General features: G+C 43.6%; 1 protein-coding gene across 4 annotated transcripts in view; it reads right to left on the reverse strand.

Moving 5' to 3' along the window:
* Nucleotides 1-25,046, reverse strand: part of LOC124195903 (rap1 GTPase-activating protein 1-like) — a 51,963-nt gene that overhangs the window by 22,237 nt on the left and 4,680 nt on the right. For 2 of the 4 annotated variants that reach the window (XM_046590552.1, XM_046590541.1), the window contains 2 exons: nt 1,064-1,166; nt 307-402 (listed from right to left, as the gene is read on the reverse strand). In XM_046590552.1, coding sequence (XP_046446508.1) covers nt 307-402; nt 1,064-1,166 — 199 coding nt within the window. Of the gene's footprint in view, nt 1-306; nt 403-1,063; nt 1,167-11,703; nt 12,312-19,466; nt 19,835-25,046 lie in introns of those variants that run through there. The other 2 variants (XM_046590572.1, XM_046590563.1) reach the window with 2 other exon arrangements.

The raw sequence follows: 25,046 nt of genomic DNA on the forward strand, positions 1-25,046 counted from the left end.
TCAGACAAGATTCAGGAGCGCAAGAAAAAAAGAAATCAACATGCCGAGATGGGCACTGGGCATATTTTTTCTCATAAGTTTGCCGTTGAGCCCAAAGAGAAAAAAAAACAAAAATTAAAATGAAAAGTAGGAAGATGAGAAAACAGGAAGACAAGACATGAACGGGGAAAAATGGTGGATGCCTCGGTTGTAGATGCAACATTAGCGTCAACATTCCAGATGATAAAGAGAGGAGGAGGCCAAAAAAGTTTTAAAAAGTAAAAAAAAATTCCCGGAAAAAGAAAAAAAAAGAAAATGAAAATTTACCTGCGTCGTGAAATAGGCGGGCAACACACAGCGCTGATCGTCCAGCCGACTGGTCTGCAGCTTCTCCAACAGTTCTAGTAGTTCGTGCGAAATGGTCTTTTATAACACCAATTGGCGTACAATGCCGTCATCATCATGAAACGGAAAGAAATTGTATACAAATAAATACAAATAGAACCATACCAAATTATAATCAAGAATCGTGACCGTATAAGAAAACAAAAATGGGTGTAGAATGAATAGAAGAGACGGAAAGAAGAAGAAAAATAAAAAGCAAATTGGAGGAAAAATTTTTTTTCCGTAGCGCTGACAGAAAAGGCAAGACAAAAGAGCGCTCTCATTAAATCACGCCCGTGTAGACAGTGCGTTACCGTTGGCTGGTTGCATGAGTCAAAGAAATTTTCAAATCATCTCTCCTCCGAAAAAAAAAGAAAGAGATTAAGGTAAAAGAAAAGAACATCATCAGCGGTGAAGAAAAAAGAGAAAAAAACATCAACGACGAGTGTTTTGAATCAAATCCACGTGCGTTTGAATCGACCTCATTCTCACACTCGGAAACCAGTCATCATAAACGGCCAAATATTTAGATATATGTATAGACATACGTAAGACAGTTTGAAGAAAGAAAGAAAGAGAGAGAAACACCTTTCCTTGTTCAACGTCAACATTCCAGTGGGAAAAGTAAAGTTGGATAGAAAATAGAAGGAAGAAGAAAAATCTATGTCAGTCATAGCACGTCAAAGAGAAAACCGCGTACCTTTGGATTGTCTCGCGAAGTGGCGCCCGGATCCACTTTCGGGGCGGGCGTTACGTGACTGCGTCCATACACTAGTGGATCTTCCATGGTACTGCCGCTCCGCCTAAAATGCGCAGAAAGAAAAAAGAAAAAAAGAAAAATCAACATTTCGGTTGCGGATAAATCACATGTGTATTGCACACAGTCAGACTATGTCGTCGTATTTTTATTCCTGGCGGAACAAAAAACATTCAAGGGCGACCAGCGCATTCCAATATTGGCATGTCTTAAACTTGTGTCAAGTGTTTGTTCTATAAATAAAAACGAGCGAGATATGCGCGTCTCTACTATTAGATCCAGACCAAAGTGTTCGCCGGGAGGGGGGCTGCATCATCGTCTATAGCAACCCAACATTCTTCACAAGTGGCTTTATTATTATTCAATATTCTCCGACTTATATAATCTACGGCGCGGTTTGATCCCCGCTTCGTCGCTGCGGATCCGCCAGCCGCCCATGTCATACATATCCAGCGGAGCTTGATTCGATTGCTACTTTAAGGAAGACGAAGCAAACTATAGCGACGAGTTAAAATGGATTCCTCATGTACCGAGGGCGTAATGCACTTGTACTTGAAGCTCATCTTTTCTAGCCCATCAACCGCTGATCTAATATCTTTAGGGCGCGCTCCAAAACACAGTATAGGTAGAATAGCAAAATAGCGAATGCGATTGTCCCTTGAAAAAGCCTCAAGCCTTTACATGTATAGTGTTGACTCGGCTATATGCAATCGAATCAAAGGAAACAGAGATGGATGTACGGACTGACTTTTAGGTACCGCAGTGTCTGATCGATCTAGCCGTGTATGACTTTCACCTTTGAATTGAACCCGGCAGGTTTAAAACCAATGTCTAAAAATAAAACTAACAATAAAACAAAAAGCCATGAGAGAGATCGAAGGCTGTATAAGGGGGAAAGAAAAAACCTTCCCAACAGGAAATGGCCATTAAACGCGCCGGAACGACATTATGGAAGGTAGTAGTAGTATATAGGAAACAAGACGGAGTGGAGAGAGAAACCCTCTCTCCTCGAGGGAGGTCTGGCATATGCGCACATATATAAAAAAAGGAAAAAGAATGACCAAATGACACGCGAAACGAGCGCGCCGGGTCTCCAAGGGACCCATCCAGGCCTTTATTTTTTTCTTTTTCGCAATATCAACATAGTCTGCAAAATATATAAAAGGGGGCGACGAAACAAAACAAAACAAAAAAGTGTAGATAGAGCTTAGGTAAACTATTTAAGGGCGTGCCCCGTTGCTCTGACAACATTGATCTAGATGGGTGGGAGGAGGATGCAAAAACCCTTTTTTTTGTTTTTGTGTCATATCCGTGGCACACACCTGAGAGAACTCTCATCTTGTGCACAAAAGTTAAAGAGGGACGAATTTTTAAAAAACTGAAAAAAAAGAGAAAAATAACAAAAAATCCATTAGTGAAACGTAATGACCGGGTCCGTGAGCACGCAACTTTCCCCTGGCGCCGCCCCAGCCACCACCCAAGTCTCCGCCGCGGCTGATCATTACGGGTTACGACTGGTTTCGGGACCGACTCGTAAGAAAAACCACGCCAAGAGAGAGAGATAAAGAGAGAGAGAAAAGAGCTCGGGATTTATTAGGAAGACGGCCGAAGAAAAAGAAAATATGTTTTTATTTTTGGGGAAAATGATGGCCACCATCCGGTTCTTTCTCTGCCAGTGGGAACGTGTCAGTAGGGGAAAGAAGGTCACAGGTCGCACAAGCCATTGTTATTGGCGACCTGCACACACAAGGATTTTTTTTGGACGGCGCGACAGGTGATGGCTTTATCAGTTGACATCCTGTCAAATCCCATCCACTCGGCGTGGCACTTACTGACAACCAATAATAATAATAAGAAGAAGACCCTCTATTCTCTTGTAAAAAAAATATAGTAAATTGGGAGGAAAAATAATAAGGCGTATTATAGGGCTTCGGCTCATTCGCATCTGCTCGTATCCGTCAGTTTTCAATCCGTCATCATCTGTTTGGCTTTGGCCAAACAGACAACTTTTCATAGCCTCTCTCTCTCGGAAAATAATAATAAAAAGAATATTGAAAACGAGGAAAGCTAAAAACAATAAAGGAAGGAAACCTCCCAAAACAACAAAAAAAGAGGGCCGCTATTATTATATCCTATACTTTCATTCATCATCGTGCAGAGCCAGCGTCAATCGTCTCACGACGTCTATAACGGGGCTCAAACGCCGTGCATAAATTACAAATGCATTCCGTATTTGAGGAGGGGTGGGCGTTCCTTACCGCCGCTGCTCGTAATCACCTGCATCATTACTATATACTCGGCTGCGCTGAATAACACACACACACACACACAGAGCACACACAGGCAGGGGGCTAAGGTCAAAGAGTTAACCCAGTTTCGCGCACATTTCGATTCTTTCCAGGATCGCACAGTCGTATAGTGTACAAGTGCCGTGGTGAAACGCTCTGCTGGCGTCTAGAATTATCCCGAGCCAGCTGAGGCCTTCCTCTTTGTGTGTGGGTAACTACACCGTGCGGGAGCAACAACCAACTGTACGCCGAAGAAAAAAAAGAAAAAAAAGAAAACAGCTTACGATATTTTTCCAGTTGCGCATATATCATTTATTTATCTGTACATCGACGTGCACATTCGTTGCGCGCATGAAGCAAACGGCCTGGTAATTTAACAGCGTGAGCTGCGTGACGCGTTCAAGGCACTGACTTTGGCCTCTCAAAAACACCAAGCCCCTGCATTTTTTTTTCTTCTGTACATTTATCGGCGATTTATTCACGAAAAGAAAAATATCGACGGAAGGCCACAAGTTTCCTTTTTTTTTTCTTTTCCTACCGCCGTCTACTTTGGTTATATTGATTTCCCTTCTCGTTATGTAAGGTGATTTCGTCTGGCGTGTGCCAATTTTTGACGAGATCCGAATGAAATGATCCGATTCTTATCGAGACCGCACACACACGTGTCCTTGTTCGTGAGAGATCGACAACACAAACGAACAACTTTTAAACATCATGTCTTTTTTTTTGCGCTCGGTTGTCGCCATGCCAGTCGCCTTTCTCGCATGTGTGCAGCGGGGGATGACCTGAATACTATATCGTCCGCCTTCCTAGTTTTCATTCGAAAGGATAACAAGATTTCCAAGAATTTCAAAAATGTCGGACCGATAAACCTGTTCTTCTATTTCCTTCCACACGACTTGAAGAAAAAGCCACGACGCCGAAATCCCATCGTCATGTAGACACACTCACACATACAGAGATAGAACCTATAGAAGGAGAAGATTGTGTCCATGTCGAACATTTGTCTACAATAATAAGATTGATCTCGGCGAGTTGCTATTGGTTTTGGATGTAGTGAGACGGACCCTATGGGCGAGCAGTCGTGATTACGTGCGAGTTCGTTTGATGATTGTTGCCGTTCGCTCGAGAGGAAGAAGCGGAGGAAAAACAAATCCCTCATCCGCCGCGAAGCCCCTTTTCGCTTCAAACGGACAATTGCGCTAGAGATTCCCAATCAGCGCAGAGCCCACCCTTGGCGCAAATTAAAGCTCCGAATGATGAGAGAGAGAGTCTGGAAGAAGAGAAGAGAAGGAAAAACAAAGTTGCTGCTGCCCAGGACAAACAAGCAATCCCACATTACACAAGTCCGTTTAATGACGTCATTTCGCCGTTCCAGGAGCGCCGCACGGCCTCATCTTCTAGACATTCCAGTAAATATAGTCGCCGCTACTATTTGGCTGTAATTAGACTCGTGAGCCAATGCAGAACCCCTTTTTTTGTGAAACTGGCACGCAGAGAAAATGTCCCGGTCCATTGTCAACCTCTTTTTATCTTGGAAAAAAAAAAGAATTTCATTCAAGGTGCACCACCAATTACCACGCATGGCATGCTGCTACTTGGGCCCAAGGATACTAATTCAATCGAGCATAGCGCAATGAATCAAAACGCCAAATTACGTATCGATTCCTTTTGTGGGGGGGTTTGGGAGCGGAGAAAGACTCGGGCTACTGCATTTGATTTTTAAAAGGATCTGCCAAAATTAATATATCGATTGGCCAAACTGAAAAGCCAATAGCTGAGAGCTCCAGAGAGAGAGAAACTGTTGTGGCCAAGGGTGTTCTAATATAACCTACCGCGAAGGATTCCTGTCTATATTTTTCCCGACGAGAAATATATATAGGACACCACCAACCACCACCACCACCCAAATTAGCCTAAGCTATCAATACGGGCAGAAGAAAAAAAAAACAGACGGCCCAAAAAGTCCTAGACTCTCGTCTTTTGGTATTTTCTTTGGCCAGCCTCCCCGCCGCTGCCGCCAGGACTTGAATGGGGCTCGCACGGGTCCCACGGATTCTTCTCTCAGCACACGCCGTATAGGAAGAGCAGCGCAGCTATAGGGAGAAACGCGCGCTATATATGTGTAATATATTTATACACGTAGGTATATATATATAAAGAGGAGGAGGTCAGCAACGTAGATGGATAAATACGACGGAAAATGGAGAAGAGAGAAGAGGAAAAAGAAAAAAAAAAAGTCTATAGTGATTAAAAGGCCATCACGAGCTCTCTCTCTCGCAGGGCAGCAGCATCTGTGTATAGGTATTCGGCGGGAATTTAAATCGAAACAGGTCCGCGCTCGAGAGCTCTTTTTTTTTTCCCCAACCAACTTCATCATTCATACAGCCCTCCTCTTCCTCCTTCGAGGCTTGATTTGCATACATAGACATTTTTTCTACCAAATTCTTCTCTCTCCCTACCGACCCCGGCCGTGGGTGTGTAACAGAATGCGTGTGTGTGTGTAGGAGAGCGTGCGCCAGATAGGCCATCTCTTCTGGCTTCACTCTTCCCAAAACATCATAAAGCATCTCTGGGAATCATGGGGAATTCATCAATCGGCAAAGGGGGAAACAAATTCAGAAGCTTGGAATGCTGTTGGAGCCAACAATGAACTATCGTTGGTGTAGTAGTAGTAATCCCTCGAGGAGGACGTTCTCTCTTGTGTTTTATACGGTTGGTAGTAGTAGTAGTAGCAGCAGTTTGGATGAAATAGTAGCCCATTGAAACGCCTTTTCATTGGCTCAAGAGCAACTCAATCGAGGAACTCGCAATTGTCCAAGCATCTTACGCCGCGAAAAAAATAAAATAAAATAAAAAAAGGAGCAACAAACAACCGAAACGGGCAATCAAAAGGCATCCAGCGACACGCTAAAGAGATTTCAATTGAGACTTTTGCCCTTAATAATAATCAACGGAAAAAAGTGCGTAATAAGACGGGCGTCTCGAATTCGCCAGCGACAACAAGGAAATGCTTTTCACAATGCAACGACGACTTGGGAATATATCTGGAAAAGCGCTTTGTAGTACAGTCGAGCCAAGTCTAGCGTGTCAAACACGGGCAATTAGTGCCGTGTTAAAAGGATCTAGCTTCTCTCTAATCCCAAGGATGTCGAAGAAATAGAGAAACAAAACGAAAAAGGAAAAGAAAATAAAGAAAAGCCTCTCAAGTGAGTCTGTAACACGATGATGTTGTTCACTTGACACCATTGACGCGCGGGCCCGAGAGAGAGAAAAAAGAAGAAGTTGGAGAGAATAATAAAAGAGACAAGGTGCGATTTTTACGCTACGGTCTCTCTCTCTCTTATTCTTTTGCTTCTAATGCCCATTTCTTTTCTCCATCTTCTTTTTGAAACAACATTCAGCGTAATCACTTGACCTCTTACAACGCCCGACCCGCTGTCCTTAATCGCTGCCCCATGGTTGTGTGTACGTCATCTCTTGAAAGACTTGACACACAACGACTCTCTTCTTCTTCTTCTTCTTTTTTTCAAGATGGATCAAGAAAAAGAAGAAGAAGGAAAGACATTGAAATAACGTGGAACTGGCTGAGCTATAGAATAATGGCGTGCAGAGAGGTGCGGGCTGTGATGCGATCGCGGGACTGTGGGTCCTCTTGTGTACAACCGTTCGTGTTATACAAGACGCCTAATGGGTATTTAAACGGGGTCCGGGTGTGTGTGTGTGTGTGTGTGTGTACGTGAAGCCGCCGTTTGCCGCTGCTGCTGCTGCTGGCTGCCAGGGGATCGGCACTGGCCCACATAATCTGGCAGTCCCGCAATCTTTTATCGCTAAATAGCTCAAGCACGAACTACGAAAAATGTGTACGAATCAATGAACTTTCCCGCCCGTCAAAAAGAGCTAGGCATTCCTCGCCCCTTCGCATCTGATCGACTACAAGCGATTGTATAACCAGATAACATTCATTCTTCTTCTCTTTCTTTTAGGAGAAAGAAAGAAATCAAGAAAAGGACCGTTCAACAGGTGGTGTCATGATTCATTTAATGAAGCGCATGAAATGCTCCGCGGTCTCGGACATTGGCTCCACTTTCTAGAAAGTTGCCAACTCGCAAATGACCGTACGCAAAGAAAAAGCAGAAAAGACGCATTTTTGAAAGAAACACAATTTTCTGACCTGTGGACTTTGGACGAAATGAAAAAAACAAAACAAAACGGGATTTTGCCTGTGCAGAGTTGAAAGGGGAAAAATAAAAGAAGAACACAACGGGCTTTGACATGGCTAGAAAAAGGTGACCTGATTTCGATAAACACATGTAAACGGCCGGAAACCTCAAAGAGTTAACGACAGTTCCGGGGTCTCTCTCTTTTCTTTCGTTGCCCCTTCAATTTAGAAAAGTAAAAAAAAAAAAATTTTCCAAACGTTCGAACACGCACACATATTCTCTATTTCTCTCGCCTGGCGTTAAATGTGGCACAGAAAACACCCAAAAAAAAGGGCTATTTGAGGTTTTTTCTTCTTGAAAAAAACGAACAGCGTACGGCCTCTAAAGACGCTATAAAAGGTCAAAGTTGAGCCAAGGCAACAAATCATCCAGTGGAGTGTGTATATACACACACACACATCTCTCGCAGCCGATTGCTTATCTCTCTCCAGTCTCCGGAAAAAAAAAAATTTTTTTTGTGAACTGTTTTCTTCCTTAGAGCCGTTTTGGTATTTATTCCGTCAAGTCGATCGTCTGGAGGGAGCCAGAAGAGGATTTGAATATAAATCCCGTAGACTCCTTTTAAGGAGAGCGGATAGAGAGAGAGAGAGAGACGTGTTGTGTGTGTCTATATAGAAAAAGAGATTATGACACAAGGCGAGGTTATTCTTTTTATATGTTATCCAGAGTGCCATATCGATGGAAAGAGAAGAAGAAGAAGAAGCGGATGAAAAATAGGAGACAAACAAACAGTTTCCCTTTTCACTGCCTGTACGATCGAGTCCCCCTCACACACACACATTGATGGATTGGTTTTTCATTCCCAATGAGATTTCGGATTTGTGGCTTCGAGATGACGATCGCATCCAGGGGGAACCGTTAAGATCAAAATCATAAAAAAGAGTCGCGGTAATATAAATAGAGAAAGTGGCACCACGGCACTTGCGTGTGTGTGTGTGTGTGATCCATGGAGAAATGACGGAACCAAGTAGGGAGCGGTAGTTTCTGTTGATTAGAAGAGATTGTCGTTGATTAGTTGGGATTCGCCAGCCGAGCGTGATTTATTAAGAGCGCGTCTTTTTACCCGGCGCTCCTTGTTGTTGTTGTCGTCCTTGTCATTTTCTTTTCCTCCCCAGCTGCGCGCCCTGACAATCCCATCTTCCGCAGCTAATTCGATGGACTCTCTGTCATCAGTTTGTCCTGTCGCTAACCGTATGTATCGATTGCCTTGGCAATGGCACAGAGAGATGGGTCCCGGGCCCGGGCCGCCTGGGCCGTTTCAATCAGCGGCAGTTGGAGCTCGCTCGCGCGCGCGCGCGCAACTTTCAATTGGCTTTCGAAACTTTGGATGCCAATCGATATATTCAAATCGGAAAATAAAATCCTAAAAATAGCGGTCCTAACAAAGTGTGTGTGGGGATATACATATAGGGATACCAAATGGGACACGCCGTGTGTCGATATCTCATTACCCAAAAGGGGGAATCCATCAAATGCTTCTTATATTTCTATCGCCAAGTCGTGATTGATTCTCTCTCTCTTACCTGGTGGTCTATAGAGAGAGACCCACTCTCTCTCTCTCATGGCTCTGCAATATAAACGGTGCCAAAAGGTGTTGACCCCGGGACGGCAAATATTTCATCATCATAAAACAAAAAAAACAAAGAGAGATAGATTCGACCGCAAAGACATAAAAATGATACGGCCTCCTCTCCATCCATCCATTCGCCTTTCCAAATAAAATAAATAAAGATCTATTAAACAAGAGTCAGGTATCCTCATCAAGGATAGAGCGCACGGCTATAGAGAGCAATGAAAAAGAAGAAGAAGATTCCGGGACTCGCATCAGCCATCCGGATGGAGTTACATCACGTACCACCTCGACGTGGCTCGGAATTAAAAAAGAAGAGAGAGAAAAAACGATTGGCTTAACACAAGTAATGACGAACGACGGGGACTTTTTCTTCTTCTTCAAACAGAAAATACCAAGAAGAAGAACAATGCCAGTCGCCCCCCTTTACTCGGATGGGAGATATCCATCTACGATTTTCAATAGGGTTCTCGTCGGATGGCATCTTAAGCGGATTGATTTTCTTAAACGTCTCTAAGTTTACAAGCCGATGAAAAAGAGAGAGAAAAAAGAAAATTTCATCAAATATAACATCAGAGGGCAAATAACGCAGAGACCCTTCCACCGGACGGGCATTTGGGGGTCCGGTCTTTCGTCAAGGGCCGGCCATCACGTTCCATCTCTCATGGTTCCGCTCCATTATACACGACACTGTCGGTGCGTCTCGTATTTTTTGTTCCCCTCCATTTCTTCCGTCGTCTTTCAAATATACTGTAAATCAATAGAAAAAGTATTCTCCGAATGGATTGGCCGACACTGCGCCAGCGCGAGCCACACGGAGCATTCCAATGGAGGTAGAAAAACACAACATGTATATAAATTGTTGGAGAAAGAATCCCAAAAGAAGAATGGAATGAGAGAGAGAAAAGGTCCGTGTCTCTTAAACAACAACGCGCTATCTTTGTGTGTATGTGTAGGGGTGTTTTTGGCTGCTGCTGCTGCCACCGCCCTCCTCTTTCCTACTGGGCAGAAGAGTGCGTGATATTCTCTCTTCTTATTCTTCTTTTCTCAGCCCCCCGCGACGCTCTATAATAACCCATGGATCCTCCGTAATCGCAACATCGAACCGTCTTTTTATTTTATTTTTTTTTTCTTCAAAAAGAATAAGAGAACATACACATACTCAAACAAACGCCGCGCGCGTTGTCGTCACGAACCGGCCGACCGGACCCTCAAGGATTGAAAGATTTCCCCCCTCCTTCTCTTAACCCGAAGAAATCCATCATTTGTTGAGATGAGATGGCGGAATTCTTTTTCTACTTTGGTCGCTTCCATCCGTTTTTCTCTCTGCTTCGATTGAGAGGAAATTGCCAATGACATCCGCAAGGGAAAATGACAACATTCTCACCGGGTCGAAATATGACATTTCCTCATTAATCAGCTGCTGCAAGGCAACTTCCACACATCACGTCATCGCCAAAAGGGTGGAGTCGTCGCCCGTGTGTGTTAGGCTTAGTCATCATATGCTCGTTGCCTTTCAGAGCTCTCGCTCAAGAGAGTTTGTTTCCACCAAGTCTCTGTAATAACCAACAACAACCTACTATAGCCGAAATGGATTTTTACTACGGCCGTAAGTCGACTAACCCCCCCATCACCGAGCTTGGCACTCTCTCTCTCTCCGGAGATCGTCATCTTGAATTGGTGGTGGTGGTGCCCTCTTGCGACCTATACGACCCCATCTCTCCCCCTCCACCATCACCAGATGTAAACACCATCAACATTTCTTTTGGCTTCTTTTTTTCTTAGCTCATACTTTTCAATAGTCTCTTTTTTGATCATTTAAATTTAAAAACGACTAGGGCGCATCTGGTGTTGAAGAGCGGCATCGAATAACGGGTCTGTATACACACACAAGGAATAAACAAGATCGAATCAGCATCTTTCCTATATTTTACCCTCGACTCTTGTGTGTTATCTGTGTCCCCTCTTCTTCTTCTTCCTAGTCGAGGAGGGAGCAAAACTATTTTCCTGGTAGTGCCACGACAAAGAGTCGCAACAAGAATCTTTTTTCCTATTAGACGTTAGTTGTCCAAACTTGGGGCTCTTTTGTGCTGCTCATCTCCTTCAAATAGCTGTAAAATGTGATAACGTTACGTTTTTTTCTCTTCCGTGACTTGTTTTTCTTTGAACGATAATACGTCCAATCATTTGATTAAAAAACTTCCACCCAGTTAGAGTTGCACCAATGGTATTTACCCGACTGAACAAATAAAACAAGTTTTTTGGTGAATTCTTTACTATTTCCTCGGCTGAATTATTTACGGAGGAGTAGAGAGAATAATTGATCCCACCGCGGGAAGGGAGACCTTTCCCACAAAAAGGGATAATGAAAAAGAAAAAGATATTCGGTAAAACCAGATCAGGGACAACTAGTACTACTAATTAGGATGAAACGGCCATTCCGCTGGGCGATGAGCTTTTCCTTCCCAAAAACGGAAAGAGAAAAAGAAGAAATTTGCTTACCCATCAGTGCATTCGTTGTACAATCTGCGGTAATTGACGATATTGACGGGCGATGATGAGGATGATGAGGATGTCGCTCCCGATGTGGGGATCAAAGATGCCGGGTTCGTGATGGACGACGACGTGGCCTGCCTTCTCATCGTCCCGACGTCCGGCGGCGCCGGGACAATCAAGCGCATACTTTTCTCGACGAATTTTCTTTTTCCACGAATAGTTTTCCTTCCTTTAAAAAAAATCCGACTCGACTTGCAATGAATTCCTAATTTGTCTTTGGTTTGTCTACTTTTTCCGATTGGCCTGAAACTGCCCTCCACTCTCGGATCAAACAACGATGCCACTAACTCATCATTTATCATATATGCTATGCAGCACAAAACTCACGAGGGGTGCCAAGTGCCATAAGCACGCGCGCGCGCGCCTTACTGTCGAAACACACCAAAAATATTCAACCGCCAACAACAAGCAACACATGCACTGCACGAACACGTATAAACACGGGGGCGCAGCAATCACGCCGCTAGATGGCATTTGCGCACAAAAAGAATTCCGAGACAGAGAGAGCCACGATATTCGACACAACCATTCGCGCCGGCTGCAGCGAGCGAACTGAGGAAAATCTTTTTCAGTTTTTCTCTCTCTCCCTCCTTCTGAGCATCTATAGCTCTCTCCCCCTCTTGCACGTTGGCCACCAGAGGGCCAAGGAAACCCAAAAAATTATGTATAACTTTCGATTGTTGTTGCTGTTGAAAACCGTCATCCAAAGGAATTAATGAGCGATGTGTGATTATATTACAATGAGCCTCATCCAGAGTCCTCCCTCGTGGGATATGACGGTCGGAAAAAAAGAGCGATGGACCCAGCAGCACGTCTCAGTCGGTTTCATTGACTCTGTCTGTGTGTGTGTGAGTGTGTGGCGAAATATATTTAGTCGGTTAACTTTCAGACATTCAGATATTTTTAACGAAATAACTCGAGAATACGACCTTTTTTATACATTTGTCATGCAAACAAATAATATTTTTTGGTTTCAAGTTAAAAAAGTTGAAAAGGAAAAAAAAGAAATGGGTTGGGTTCGTTTTTCGGGGTTATCTGCCAGCATCCGCTTCTGGGTGCATGTGGCGCGTCTGTGTTTTCTTCTTTTTGTTTCTTGTTTTTTTCCCTCCATTTTTTCGGTTGGCTCCCGCGTGTGGTTGGAACCGATTATAAAAACTGGAAACATGTTGAGCCGCGCTTTGACTCTCTCTCTATACATATTTGACTGGATTATCACATCACATATCCAAGTGTGTGTGTGTGTGTGTGTGTGGATGTGTGTCTCGTGTTGTTGGCGTTTTTCTGAATCCGGCTAGCAGCTCCATTTCCAGCGGGAGCTTATAACACAGTTGCGTCAAACGAGCGACACCAGCCGGGGGATCTCGGACCGTCGTGAACCGATTATCTTTTTTTTTTCTCCCGCTTTATTCCTTCTCAGTGTGGAATGGATAATGTACCACACACATGACGACAGAGCTATAGCTCGAATGGCTGGCGAGGCTTCGCGTTACTTATGCATTCGAAATTCCGAGATCCCCGCTGTTGTTGATCGTCGCCAAACCCGATGAAAACGACCGAGTCGTTGATACATAATCCCAACGCCAGTCCCGACCGAAACCAACGAGGTGTAGACTTCGTTCTATACAAGGAGGCCTCTCACTTTTGTTCAACAGTTGAGAGGGGAAGAAAAAAAATAACCTAGACCGAGCCCCTTTTTCTCTGACGACTCCACCTTTTATCCACTTCATATTTGAGTTGGGTATATTTAACATGTCGTTTGATTACAAGCAGCTCGCAAAGGATGGCCTCGATTTTTTCGTACATTTCTTTTATTTAAAAAAATATATAAATGTGTTCGTTTCTATTTCTCGCTTTTTATTTTATTTTTTTTTTTTGCTTTTTTGCTTTTGAAAAATTTTCTGTTCGCGCCCGGAACTTGATGGATGGGACTGGGTCGAATAAATAGAGAGGGCGAGTTTCACTCTCACTTCGGCCGCGGCCAGCACAACTCTGACACACACGGCAGCGTGTTGTTTGCTGTGGCAATGTGTGACGCTTTCGCCTTTCGGCCAACCCCCCCGCTGGTCGCCTGGGTTTACTTTTCTTCACCGCGCGCTTTTTGATCATGATGAACTACCACCGACACACAACCCCACCACCGGGTCCATCGCGGGGCCCACGGTAATACGTCGTGAATTCACAGCTCCGGGCCCCATTTCTGATTCACTTGCTCGTTTTTCTATATTATTCCGTTCGTCTCTTATATCACACACAGACATACACACGAAGGAGGCATCAACTACCGTTTCTGTGTATACATCACAGTAGGGGCCTCCTCCTCCTATCTCTCGCCATTTTTATCCACACCCGACCGTTTTGTCTTTTTTTTTGGTTTCCCATTTTTCGGTTGTTTCGAATCAGATAGTGCCGTGCAGGCTCTGATCATTCGATCCGCTATATGGGAGCCAGCATCTACTTACTATCTGGTGAGTTTTTGTGCCTATGGGTGATGTTGTTTCGTGGACATTGTAAAACAGGCAACGTAAGACGAGAAAGGGAACAATCAAAAGAATAAATATACAAGAAGAAAGCAACGAGAAAAAAAATAAAAAGGAAAATGAAAACGGCTGCAATGTGAGAAGCGGACAAGTGCTCTTGTGTGCTGGGGTTCCTTGACTGTGCCATTGTTACTGCCCCACCCACCAGCCTCCCCTTATACTTATACTTACTACTACTAAACTACTCAACAGTATAATAGAGGATAGTAATAACGCGAGCTATGATCTGATTGCTGGGGCTTGGCATCAAACATTTATCCCCCCATCAGCACTTTTTAACAAGTCTCCAGTTGTATTATATACCATGCCCTTCTCTTCCTTCTTTTTTTCTTCTTTCTTATCAATTATTCCCTTGATGCGATGCAGTGATACGTAGTCTGATTGGATTTTGATTTCACGTTCGCCAAATAGGAACCACCACCACAACAACAACTCACAGGAAAACAATACAACACGCGAGGGGGGGGAAACACACAGCAGATAGGTCGATAACCGGTTTCCACTTTCGCAACTTTCGCCCAACACAAATTATATTCCTTATCTCAATCATCCGAATTTATATATTTTTTTTTTCTCTCTCTCGTTCTGTGTTGTGTGTGTCGACAACCAAATTTTCTCCTAGGCAAAAATTTATGTTTTTCAGGTTCTCTTTTTTTTTTCTTCTTCTCGACTTTAATGGCCGAACGAGTGGATGGAGCGGAGGGGGTAGAAAAAAGGAAGGAAAAAACTGTACATAGAAATAAAAGCGGAAAAGACTCGCCCAAATCTAATGGGTCTCCATTATCGTTGCTTTGAACGGGGGAGGAGTCGTTTCAATTTGTTCCGTGTAGTGATCTCGCGCAAGAGAGAAATGGAAAGGAAGAGCTGGCCCCCATGGTGGTCAGCCTTGCGCATATTATTATTAGTTTATTACACAGCTAGAGAGACAGGGAAACGTCGCCATTACGATTATCATTAGCCGTGAAGGCGCGCACAGTCAGTTTGTGTAAGGGTATATGGTGTTGTTGTACTCTGATGTGTACACTTTCAGCTTCTCAAAAAGCTCGTCGCTGTTATGTTTTATTACACTCAAAGTACCACATTCCAGATGTGTGGCCTTCTCTCACTTCACTTCTGCTCTGGCAAACTTTGTTTCATACGAATCTCTTATAACAATCAAAGTATTCAAAATAAAAACACGAAGACATGGTTCAAGGCAGCGGCAACCGAGTCGGGAGAGATTTGGTGGCTTATTCAACAGCAGCTAGACGACCTTTGACCTTTCCCGACGGCGGCAGCAGCAGCAGCAACAAATGCGTGCAACATTCCCCGAATCTCTCGACATGACACTTGTATCTGCAAAACTTTCCCTCTTATCATTCATCTTTTCTCACTCGTTTTTTAGTTTTATTTTTTTCAGTTTTTTGTTGATTTGTCCTTCCCAGCAGTATGAATTCAATTTTGTCAAATTCCACTTGAACGATTGAAGCGCTCGGTAATTGCGTAACTTATTCCCCGGCTCCACTTTCCCATTTTCAGCGGGTGCCTATTTTTTCTCCACTCCTGAAAGCGCATATATTGCCTACGGCTATATAAATGATTAAAAATTCAGCCAACTCTTTCTCGAAGACACTCAGCTGTATACTGAAATGTCATTAAGATTAATCGATACTACATCTTCCTTAATTTTTGAGAGGAATCAAATCAAATGAAAAAAGACGGCTTCTTCTTATTATTCCACATCAGCCGAAAGAAGAAGAGTGCTAGTGTGCTAGTAGTATAGTATATAGCTATAAAAGCTCTAGGGAGAGAGAGAGAGAGAGGCGGTGTTAAAAGGCCAGGGCCGCGCCGACACCCTTGCGAGTTGCGACCGCTAATGAATGACGAGTGGAAGACAGATATAGCCCCTATATAGACCCCATCAGCCATGGCGTGTCCAGTCGGCGGTATATCTCTCTAGGCTACATACTCCCTCGTCTCTCAAATATACAGACACATACAAACATATGCGCTCTATAGTAGGCCGTTAAACTTGAACTTATAAAGAGACAACTGGAACAAGAGAGACGAGAAGTTTTCACAGTAGTACGCCGGCTCTATAGCTGGGCGACCCATGCAGACATTTGCTAATTCCATCACGTCTATTTGACTGTATTTAGTTGTTCTCCCGGCCCGCACTCTACTACTAGCTCTCAAAAGAATTCTGGTATTCTTGACGCTCATGTCGAGAGATTCCTACTTGATTGGATGCAGCAGGCGACGCTGGAGCTTGCACATCATTTCATTTCTCTCTCTCACTGGACTGTGTTGAAAAGAGAAACGAAACAAAAAAAGAAGAGAGCCGACACACAGGGACATAAAAGACATCTTTCTAATGAAGGTGCTGCTGCTGCCTTACAATCCATGCGGCAGAGTCAACGGCAGCTGTTAACAGTTCAACTCTCCACATGTAATTAAAAAACGAAAAAAGAAGAAACGAAATGGGTAGGAGAAGAAGAAGAAAAAAGAGAATCAGAAGGGAAGAAGAAGAAATCACAGCAAATATAGACAATATACTAGGTAGTGTCAGAATCAAAGAAAAGAAAGAGGAGAAACGGCGTAGGAAGAAAACGAGACAAATGAATTCGCTTTTTTTTGTTGGCCGAACAAAGTGACGGAGAGAGCCCGTCTGTTTCACGGTAGAGCGTTTTACGTAGAACATTTGTATATAACGTTTGATGCATTCTATATAGCCAGTGTCTTTTTTTTAAATTTTTAAACCCGCCACGCTAAAACATTTGGAAACAGAAAAATTCCTCGTCTTTGAACGAGTTTAGTGAACTTGCGTCATCCGATCCAAAAATTGTTCAATTTGTTTTGGTTTTTTAAATGATTGGCGAGATTGTTCAATTCGATTCTTTTGCTCTTTATACTGTCGTCGTCCTATTAGACGTTGTTTGTTTCTGTGTATACCTTGATTTTTTTTTTCTTCGGAGGGGAGAGAAAAGAAAAATGTATTCCACGTAGAGCCCTCGCTCGAATAAACACTGATCAAAACGAGCCTTTCATCTTGATTAACAAAACTGATTAAATAAGTGCTCTCATATAGAAAAAGCGACGTCTTTGACATGTTTAGATTCGGCCCTTTTTTCTCTCTCGTTCTCGCTCGCCATACGGAGCTAAAAAAATGTCTCGGTTGGGTAAAAAGAAAAAAGGAAGAGTCAGACCAAATCAGTCCTCCATCTCCTATTTCTAGGGCTAGGCTAAAGAAAATAAAATCATCAACTTGTCAAGGGAAAACGGAGCGCTGGGAGAATCAAACCAAAAAAAAAAAGGGGGGAAGAAAAAAAAAGGTTGAAAATTGTTTGTAAATACAAAGTGTATACCAATGGATATAGTATATACTAGCTCTTGAAGCTTCGGAGAAGAAGAAGAAAAAAGCAGCGGGATACCATCGAATATGGGGGGATGAAAGAGGAACGGAGACATCACAGCCAGGCAACTGAAATCCTTATTACATTTGAACCGTTTCACAGGGCGTGGGGGGGGGGGAACAAAAAAAAATAAAAAATCTCTCGGATTTCATCCGCCGCCCACATACAGAGTCGACAAAAAATAAAATGAACAACAAATAGAAAGATCGTGTGACAAACACGCCATCTATTGTGCTCTATGAAAAACGTTCGGAGATGGAAAACAAAATAATCGGACCTCCCAAAATCGATGTCAAAGTCTTACAAATATTTTGAAATTTTGTCGTCGAGTTGGGTGGTAAAAAAAGGTAGTTTTTTTGGGGTGGGGGGAGGTGAAAAGTTAATAAAATATTTCTAAGGTTTCCTTCTTTTTTCTATCATAGAGAGCCGAGCGGGATTCTCATTGGACTATCCGGTCGATGGATGTTTAACGCACCATCTCATTTTCTCTCTCTCGACTGATATTGACGTCATTCCAGCAGTTGATCAAACTGACATGATATGCTCAAGATCAATACCAACTCAGTACTACCTACAAAAATCGGGGACAGGGTTTTGATACGGACGTCGGTTATGTCAGCTTATATCATGCCAGTCAGACAGTATGCGGCTGGAATCGGCAATGGGGTTTCAAATTACCGATTGGTTGCCGAACCCTCGCTTACAAATCAATCAGCGAGATATAGATAGGCTCCATTTGAAAAAAAAAAAAAGAAATCTAGCTACCTACTTGTGAGCGTTCAAGTTGTCGAGATTAGCTCAGCGGAAAAGACGAGATTGCCGTTTGTTATCCAGTCTGAGAAAAGAGAAGCGCGCATCGTCGTCGTCGTCTCTCTCTTTTTCTGAAATTTCCGTTTGTTGATTATTTGGTAGTCGCATATATAAAATAAGACTTTCTCCTGATGAATCGCTGGAATAATATTATGGGAGATATGGATTTCTTGCTCTGCCAAGGCCCCCCCTCCCATCAATGCGAAGGTTTCTTTCTCGGTTTTGGAAACCGTACCGTGCGGCGCGCGGCCGTAATATATCGGAATGCTGATGGGTTTCATCTCCCACGGTCATTGAATTTTCATGTAGATGCGTATAGTATAGTAGTCTCTACGCTAAAAGTTACTGCATAGGGGCGGATTCATTCTCTTCCGAATTTTTTCCGATGGAAAGTAAAAAAGAAAAAAAGTAAAAGGGGGGGGGGATGTCGTAAAACGAGAACGCAGCAGTGGCAGCTGCCAAAGAGAGCGAGAAAGAACAGAGCTAGAGAGAGAGAGAACGAAAAAGAAAAAAAGGGAGGAAACATATATAGAAAATAACCAGAGAAAAACTGCGGGGGGAATGATGAAGTAACCGAATGGCTAATGTGTCGAAGGCACGGCCGCCCAGCTATATGTATACGAACGGATGGGGGGGAGAAACAAAAAAAAATAACATCGCTGGGCTACTATACGGTCACGTCGGACATGGTGGAACGGGCATAGAGAAATTGGAAGGCACAGGAAAGGAAAGATCGATAGCTGTGTGCACACACATTCGAGAATGCCAAACGGTGAAAATAACTATCTATCCATCAACATTTGCTAAGCCTAGAAATGAAATCAAATGATTTTTTTTTTTTGTCTAGTCGACCAACGACGACGAACGGACGAGGTACATGCAGGAGTGGGCGGCCATGGCCGTTTCTCTGGATTTTCTCTCTAGCTCATTTCGGGTTGCTGGAACGGAAATTCTTTAAACTGGGCGGTACCTGCCGGTTAAGGGCGACGAAAGGACTTCCTTCCACCTCCATCCGGGCATCCGGTTCTCCAGAATGTTTTCTCTTATTACTCAAGCTCAACTTCGTTCCCTCTGCTGCTGCCCAGCTTCAATAGACTTTGAGTTTGAACTGGACGCTGATCACGTTTCACTCAAGTTATACCGAGTTGTAGACACAAGCACCGCCGCCGCCGCCGCCACACAAGGTAAAATATGGGAACCAAATTAACAGCAGCAGCAACACGAGTTGAGCATCATTAGATAATTGATGATGGTCGGTTACGTCGGGATTCTTTCACTCTTCAACTGTCTTACTTTGAAGCTTAGACCTGAAGCCTAGCCTAGACACTGTCATATCGAGATGTGAGTCGTTACCTCACAGATTTACCGGTAAGATAAAGGGCCGGCCGTTATCTCATACATGGCGACCGATATCAAAGTGTATAGAAAAGACAAAAAAACTCGTACAGCGGAAATGGTGCGATGAAATTTATCGTTGCATCACCTGACCCCCCTTCCCCCCCAGTCTATATTACGTGTCCGTTTATATTTTATCCCGTTTCTTTGGAACGGAGAACAATGAGGTCGATCTTTTTTTTCGATCGGATCCATTCTCCGCTTTTGTGTGTCATATGCAGAGATCGATATTTGTCGCCCCGATAGAAGCACATTTTCACCCATCGCAGAGATAGACGCGCGCGCTATCAGTGTATAGATATCAAACGGCCTAAAAAGACTCAAGTGATGGGAAGGTTGCCAACAACCTCTAGAAGAAGAACACAAAAAAAAATCGAGTGCGTCCTTCTCTCCCCTCGGAGAAGAATGAAAGTTTAGGGGGGGTGGACATGAAAGCGTCGCGACGGCGGTAGATGCGCGCCCTCTTGAAGCGACGCGACGCCAACCGGCCCAGCACTGATGAATAGAATGCGATCGCAATCAAGCCTTCGTTGTCACCCAGCTCTACTTTTCCCCTCATCCTATCTCTCCTTCTCTTGTCTTTCTTGTCTCTCTGCTGTCTGACCCGTCCGTCTTTCTTTGCCCAGCTCGTCTCCATTCACGTCACCCAGGAAACGCCGCAGCAGTACCGCCGTCGAAGAAGACGAAGAAGAATCCCAAAAATAAAGCCAAAACGCAACAGGGAAAACAAAGTCAAATATACTCGATCCTGTCGCCCATTCTACACGGGGAAGTGAAGACACACGTTCTGGGGTTGAACAGAAAAAAGAAAAAAGAAAGAAGAAAACTGTCTGTATTGCCTCTAAATACGGAAAAGTAGAGAGCTATATGGGAAGGCGCAACGTTATAGACGTAGTCGAGCGCGAAGACGGTTATCAGTGTCGCCCAGAAACACACGGACAAGGTTCGAGCGCGATCCCAATCTCTGCTGCTGCCATGGGGTCTATACAGGAATGACGGCGCAGAGCACGGCTAAGAACGAAATAAACGACCGATTTTATTTTTTTCGTTTCGTTTTGTTTCTCTTCTTTTCTCTTCTTTTTCTCCAGAGATCAAAAGTCAGCTCCGCAGTCTCCATAGTATCCCGAATGGTATATTATTGTTTACTCTGGCGCCCGCAGCAGCAGCAGCTCAGGTCTCCCTTTATCCTTATCTTTATAGTTCTTTAGAGAGCGCGCGCGCTGAAAATGTTTGAAAATGGACATTTTGAATAAACTGTTTTGCTGGCTATTCTGATAAAATATATAGACAATAACTCGATCGGGAAAATGGTTAAACGCGCATGTTTATATCAATCTATTTCTGTCGCGGTGCCGTGAGCGGAATTCATTTGAATAAATCAAATCCTAACATATAAAACGCTCAAAGTTATGCCAAGCGGAGAAGTCTAAAAAAAAAAAAATAAATAAAACGTTGAAATTCGTGTCATATTCCGAGTAGATAGGCGATTCCGGTTCAAACCCACCGCCAAGTATCAACTGGGTCAATCTCAAAGGAGGAAAAATAGAAAAATAAAAAAAAACGACCGACAACGCAACAGCGGCGGCCGCAAACAAAAAAAAAACATAACGTTCAGCACAGATTGATTTTGACGGCGTCTTTCACCTCCGGCTTACATCCATCTATCATTCCATTCTCCCACTGATCTCTCCACATGAGAAAAATAATAGACAAGAAACAGGAGGATAGAGAGACAAAAAAAAAAAAAAAAAAGAGAAGCCCAAAAAATGTGTGACTTAACACATCTCCTTGGTTTCGATGAATTAACTCTCACTTTCTCTCTCTCTCTCTCTAGAACTCGACTCACATGACGATCATCATCTATCTCGCAAGTCCTAATAAATCAATCAAAAAAAAAAAAGCCAAAAAAGGGGGGAGCCTTTCGCTTTTCTTTCTGTAAAAAGAAAAGCTCTCTCTTTTGAACTTGTTCAACTCTGTGTGCAATGCGCCGAGTGAAAATCTCTTGAATTCCCGCCCGCCCTCTGCGTCCTCAATAGGGTCGAAAGATGACAGTTCAAGAGGAAACGCCAGCGGCCAGCCTCCTCTTCTCCTCCGTCACAAGAAGAAAAAAAAAATACCTCAAAAGTGTGGCTCCGTCACGTCGGAGAACCAAATTATTTCTCAAGTAACTCGACCGAGCTTATATAATATAATATAGAAGGAATTTGAGATTTCCAGCTTGAAGAATGTTCGTAAACGGAATGAGAATGTCTCACTCAAATTAAGTAAATATTTTCCAAAAGAAATGAGGTTCGTTCCACAAGGAGTAAGACCACGAAAAAAATGTAATTATTTCCGATGGCGATGTATTTTGTAAATTGTGATAATAACAAGTGCAAAATCATTTAACAATAACAGTATTTAAGTCACGAAAATTGGCGAAATTTCCGTTCTTTCTATATAACCATCCAACGTGTACATAAGATGGAGGATGCGATATGGCCACGGTCGTCGAGAATGTTATGCGGATGGGCGCTGCTGGGTGCTACTGGGTAGGACTACAAGCCAATGTGAAACCTGAACAACGATAGAGCTCGTTATTTAGACGATGGTGGAAATGAAACGTCGGAGACGAGAGGGCGTTGAGAACTCCCGCCACCACCGCTGCTGGCTGCACCGCCGCTGGGCGGCGCCTTCGGTTAGCTGCTGCAGTTGTCCGCTGCTGCGACGCACAACATTTGCATCGACGATCGCAGTCCCGGCGACTGCCTGGCCCATGGTTTTAGGCTTTCCTTTGAGCTGCGACGAAGGCGATTTCAGCTGATCGACCGCCATGGTGTACTATTTAACGAGCTGTGCGTCTTGTTCGGCCGGGAGAAAGAGAAAGAATGGAAAATATACCAGCACCGCGGGTCACACGACTCTATCGGGAGTCGTTACAGTCGAAACACAACCGCTCGCACTAGTCTCGACCGACGGATTGAAGGTTCTCTGTGCACTTGCACTGCAGTCAGCTCAGCTCTCAGCTGATCGATAGAGGCTGCCTGCTGCTGCTACTCCTGCCCTTTGTTGCTCCAATCGAAACCTCACAGGCCAATTTTAATGAACGTCCAGGCTTGCAAGCGGGCGGCTCACGTCTGAACCTCCTTCTCCTTACCTCTAGATTCTACAGTGCCTCTGTGTGTGTGTGTGTGTGTGTGTGTGTTCTGTTTCTGTAGGGGGATTCGACCGAGAAAAAAAAAATGGGTGGTTGCGTGATGAGTGTTGTCTTTCCCGCCGCTAGGTGGTGGACGGTGAGGGGAACCCTACATTTTTGAGTGGCTCAAGCGACGACAGATCGCTGATGCTATTTTTGAGGCTTATTTGGAAAAGTGGGGAGATGAAGGACACATGGGAGTGAGGAAAAAGAAATATGGACATAAAGATAACATAATCAAGCCGGCTATTCGGACAAATCCTATTGACGGCGACACTTGTATACACTTCTAGACAGCCTCTCTGATTTGCACTTATTACGTTTCGATCGAATTGGTTTTATTGGTTTTTCTTTGAAATAATCACAAAAAGTTGCTGGTAGCTTTTCGCTACATTGAACCTCATTTCCTAAAGGACAACTTTGAGAACTGACATCGTGTTACCTGAAATGTGGTGCAACATTTGGCACCTGGATAAAAATAAAACAAGCGAGTTTAGATCGGCGCTGACCTACTTGGACGCGTCTTATCTCACAGCCGTGAGCCTCGATAATCGCTATGACACAAGACCCGTTCTAAATGATTATTCACAAACTAAAATGATGATCGACCCAACGAATAACGTATCGACAATTCGAGATATCCAGCAACAATTCCATCAAAGACAAATCGATCATTGGAACTGTGCCCTGCGATCGATTACGAGACGGTAGCCCAATCGTGTGTGGGTCTGCGCAGGGTATCATATTGATCCACACAAGAAGCGAGAAAAAATAAAATACTATATTCTATTTTTTTTTTTGTTTTCTGCCAAACCGACATGAATAAAATTGCAGTGTATATATACGTAGTATATTGTTCCAAGTTGCATTTGATTCTACATATTCCCTCTCTACAGTATTGTGTCATGTTTAGATCATCAATCTCGGCGCGTGCACTGCATGACTCCCCACAAGCGGGCCACAAACACCCAACAACAACTTTCCATTGTCGATTTCAAACGAGATGCAAGTTTGTTATCCACCAAGTTACAATGAGAGCCCAAAACTCAGCCGAAGGCTTAGCTAGCTCTCGCCATGCCAATGCCGAGAATCAAAAACAAGAAACTTCAACCGTGATAATGAATCAAACGCGCTCCACATATTCACTGTATCCAAGAGTAGTTGGTATGTAATATACGTATGTAACGGATCAACTCTTGCATTGTGCTCGCCTGAATTCTACGTATTTCCCCACAACTGCATTATATCCATTTGTTATGACGTGCTGAGCCGTCTTTGCTTAAATATAATATACCTGATGATTTGAAATGTTGAAAATGTCATTTAGAAAATCTGCGCTTGTCCGTGCAACGCCTACATAACGTGATTAATACCAATTGGTTTAGCGAACACAAGCTACACACTGGTGAATGTATGTGCATACTTTAATTGGGCTAGAGAAGGGAAAGTACTGGGAAAAATGTAATTATGCGCCACAAATTAAAACATAACAAAAAACCAACAAATCTAAGAAACCAAATCCAACTAAGAGACGTGATTGTGAGTGACGGCTAATTAACTCATCGTGAGTGGTTATATCGTTATCTCGATGTGACCACACCCGCTTATAATGCGTACGCGCTCATTTGATGGTGGGTCCTTTTTTTGTGCCTGCTGGGCTTCAGCTATTTCAAGGCATATGCTTCAATCGATCACCAACCATATGTACCAAGGCTCTGCCAAGCAATTTCGACATACTTTCACCATTTCGAAATTGTCAAGAAAATTTGAATAGGACGTCTGGATATTCAACAAGCAATGCTCCTTTCAACTCGATGCACCCACACAATAAGTGGCAACGGGGAATAATTCAAAAAGCACTCGCACAAAGACGACATGCAATTTCATTTGCAGACGCAGTTTGTGTATATCCTGCAATCGATGCGATGGATTCCCGAGTTTCCGGTGAATAGATGCTCTTCTTTATTCCCTCTTGGCTTC

Source organism: Daphnia pulex, chromosome 1 (assembly GCF_021134715.1).
Source record: "Daphnia pulex isolate KAP4 chromosome 1, ASM2113471v1".
Classification (NCBI taxonomy): domain Eukaryota; kingdom Metazoa; phylum Arthropoda; class Branchiopoda; order Diplostraca; family Daphniidae; genus Daphnia; species Daphnia pulex.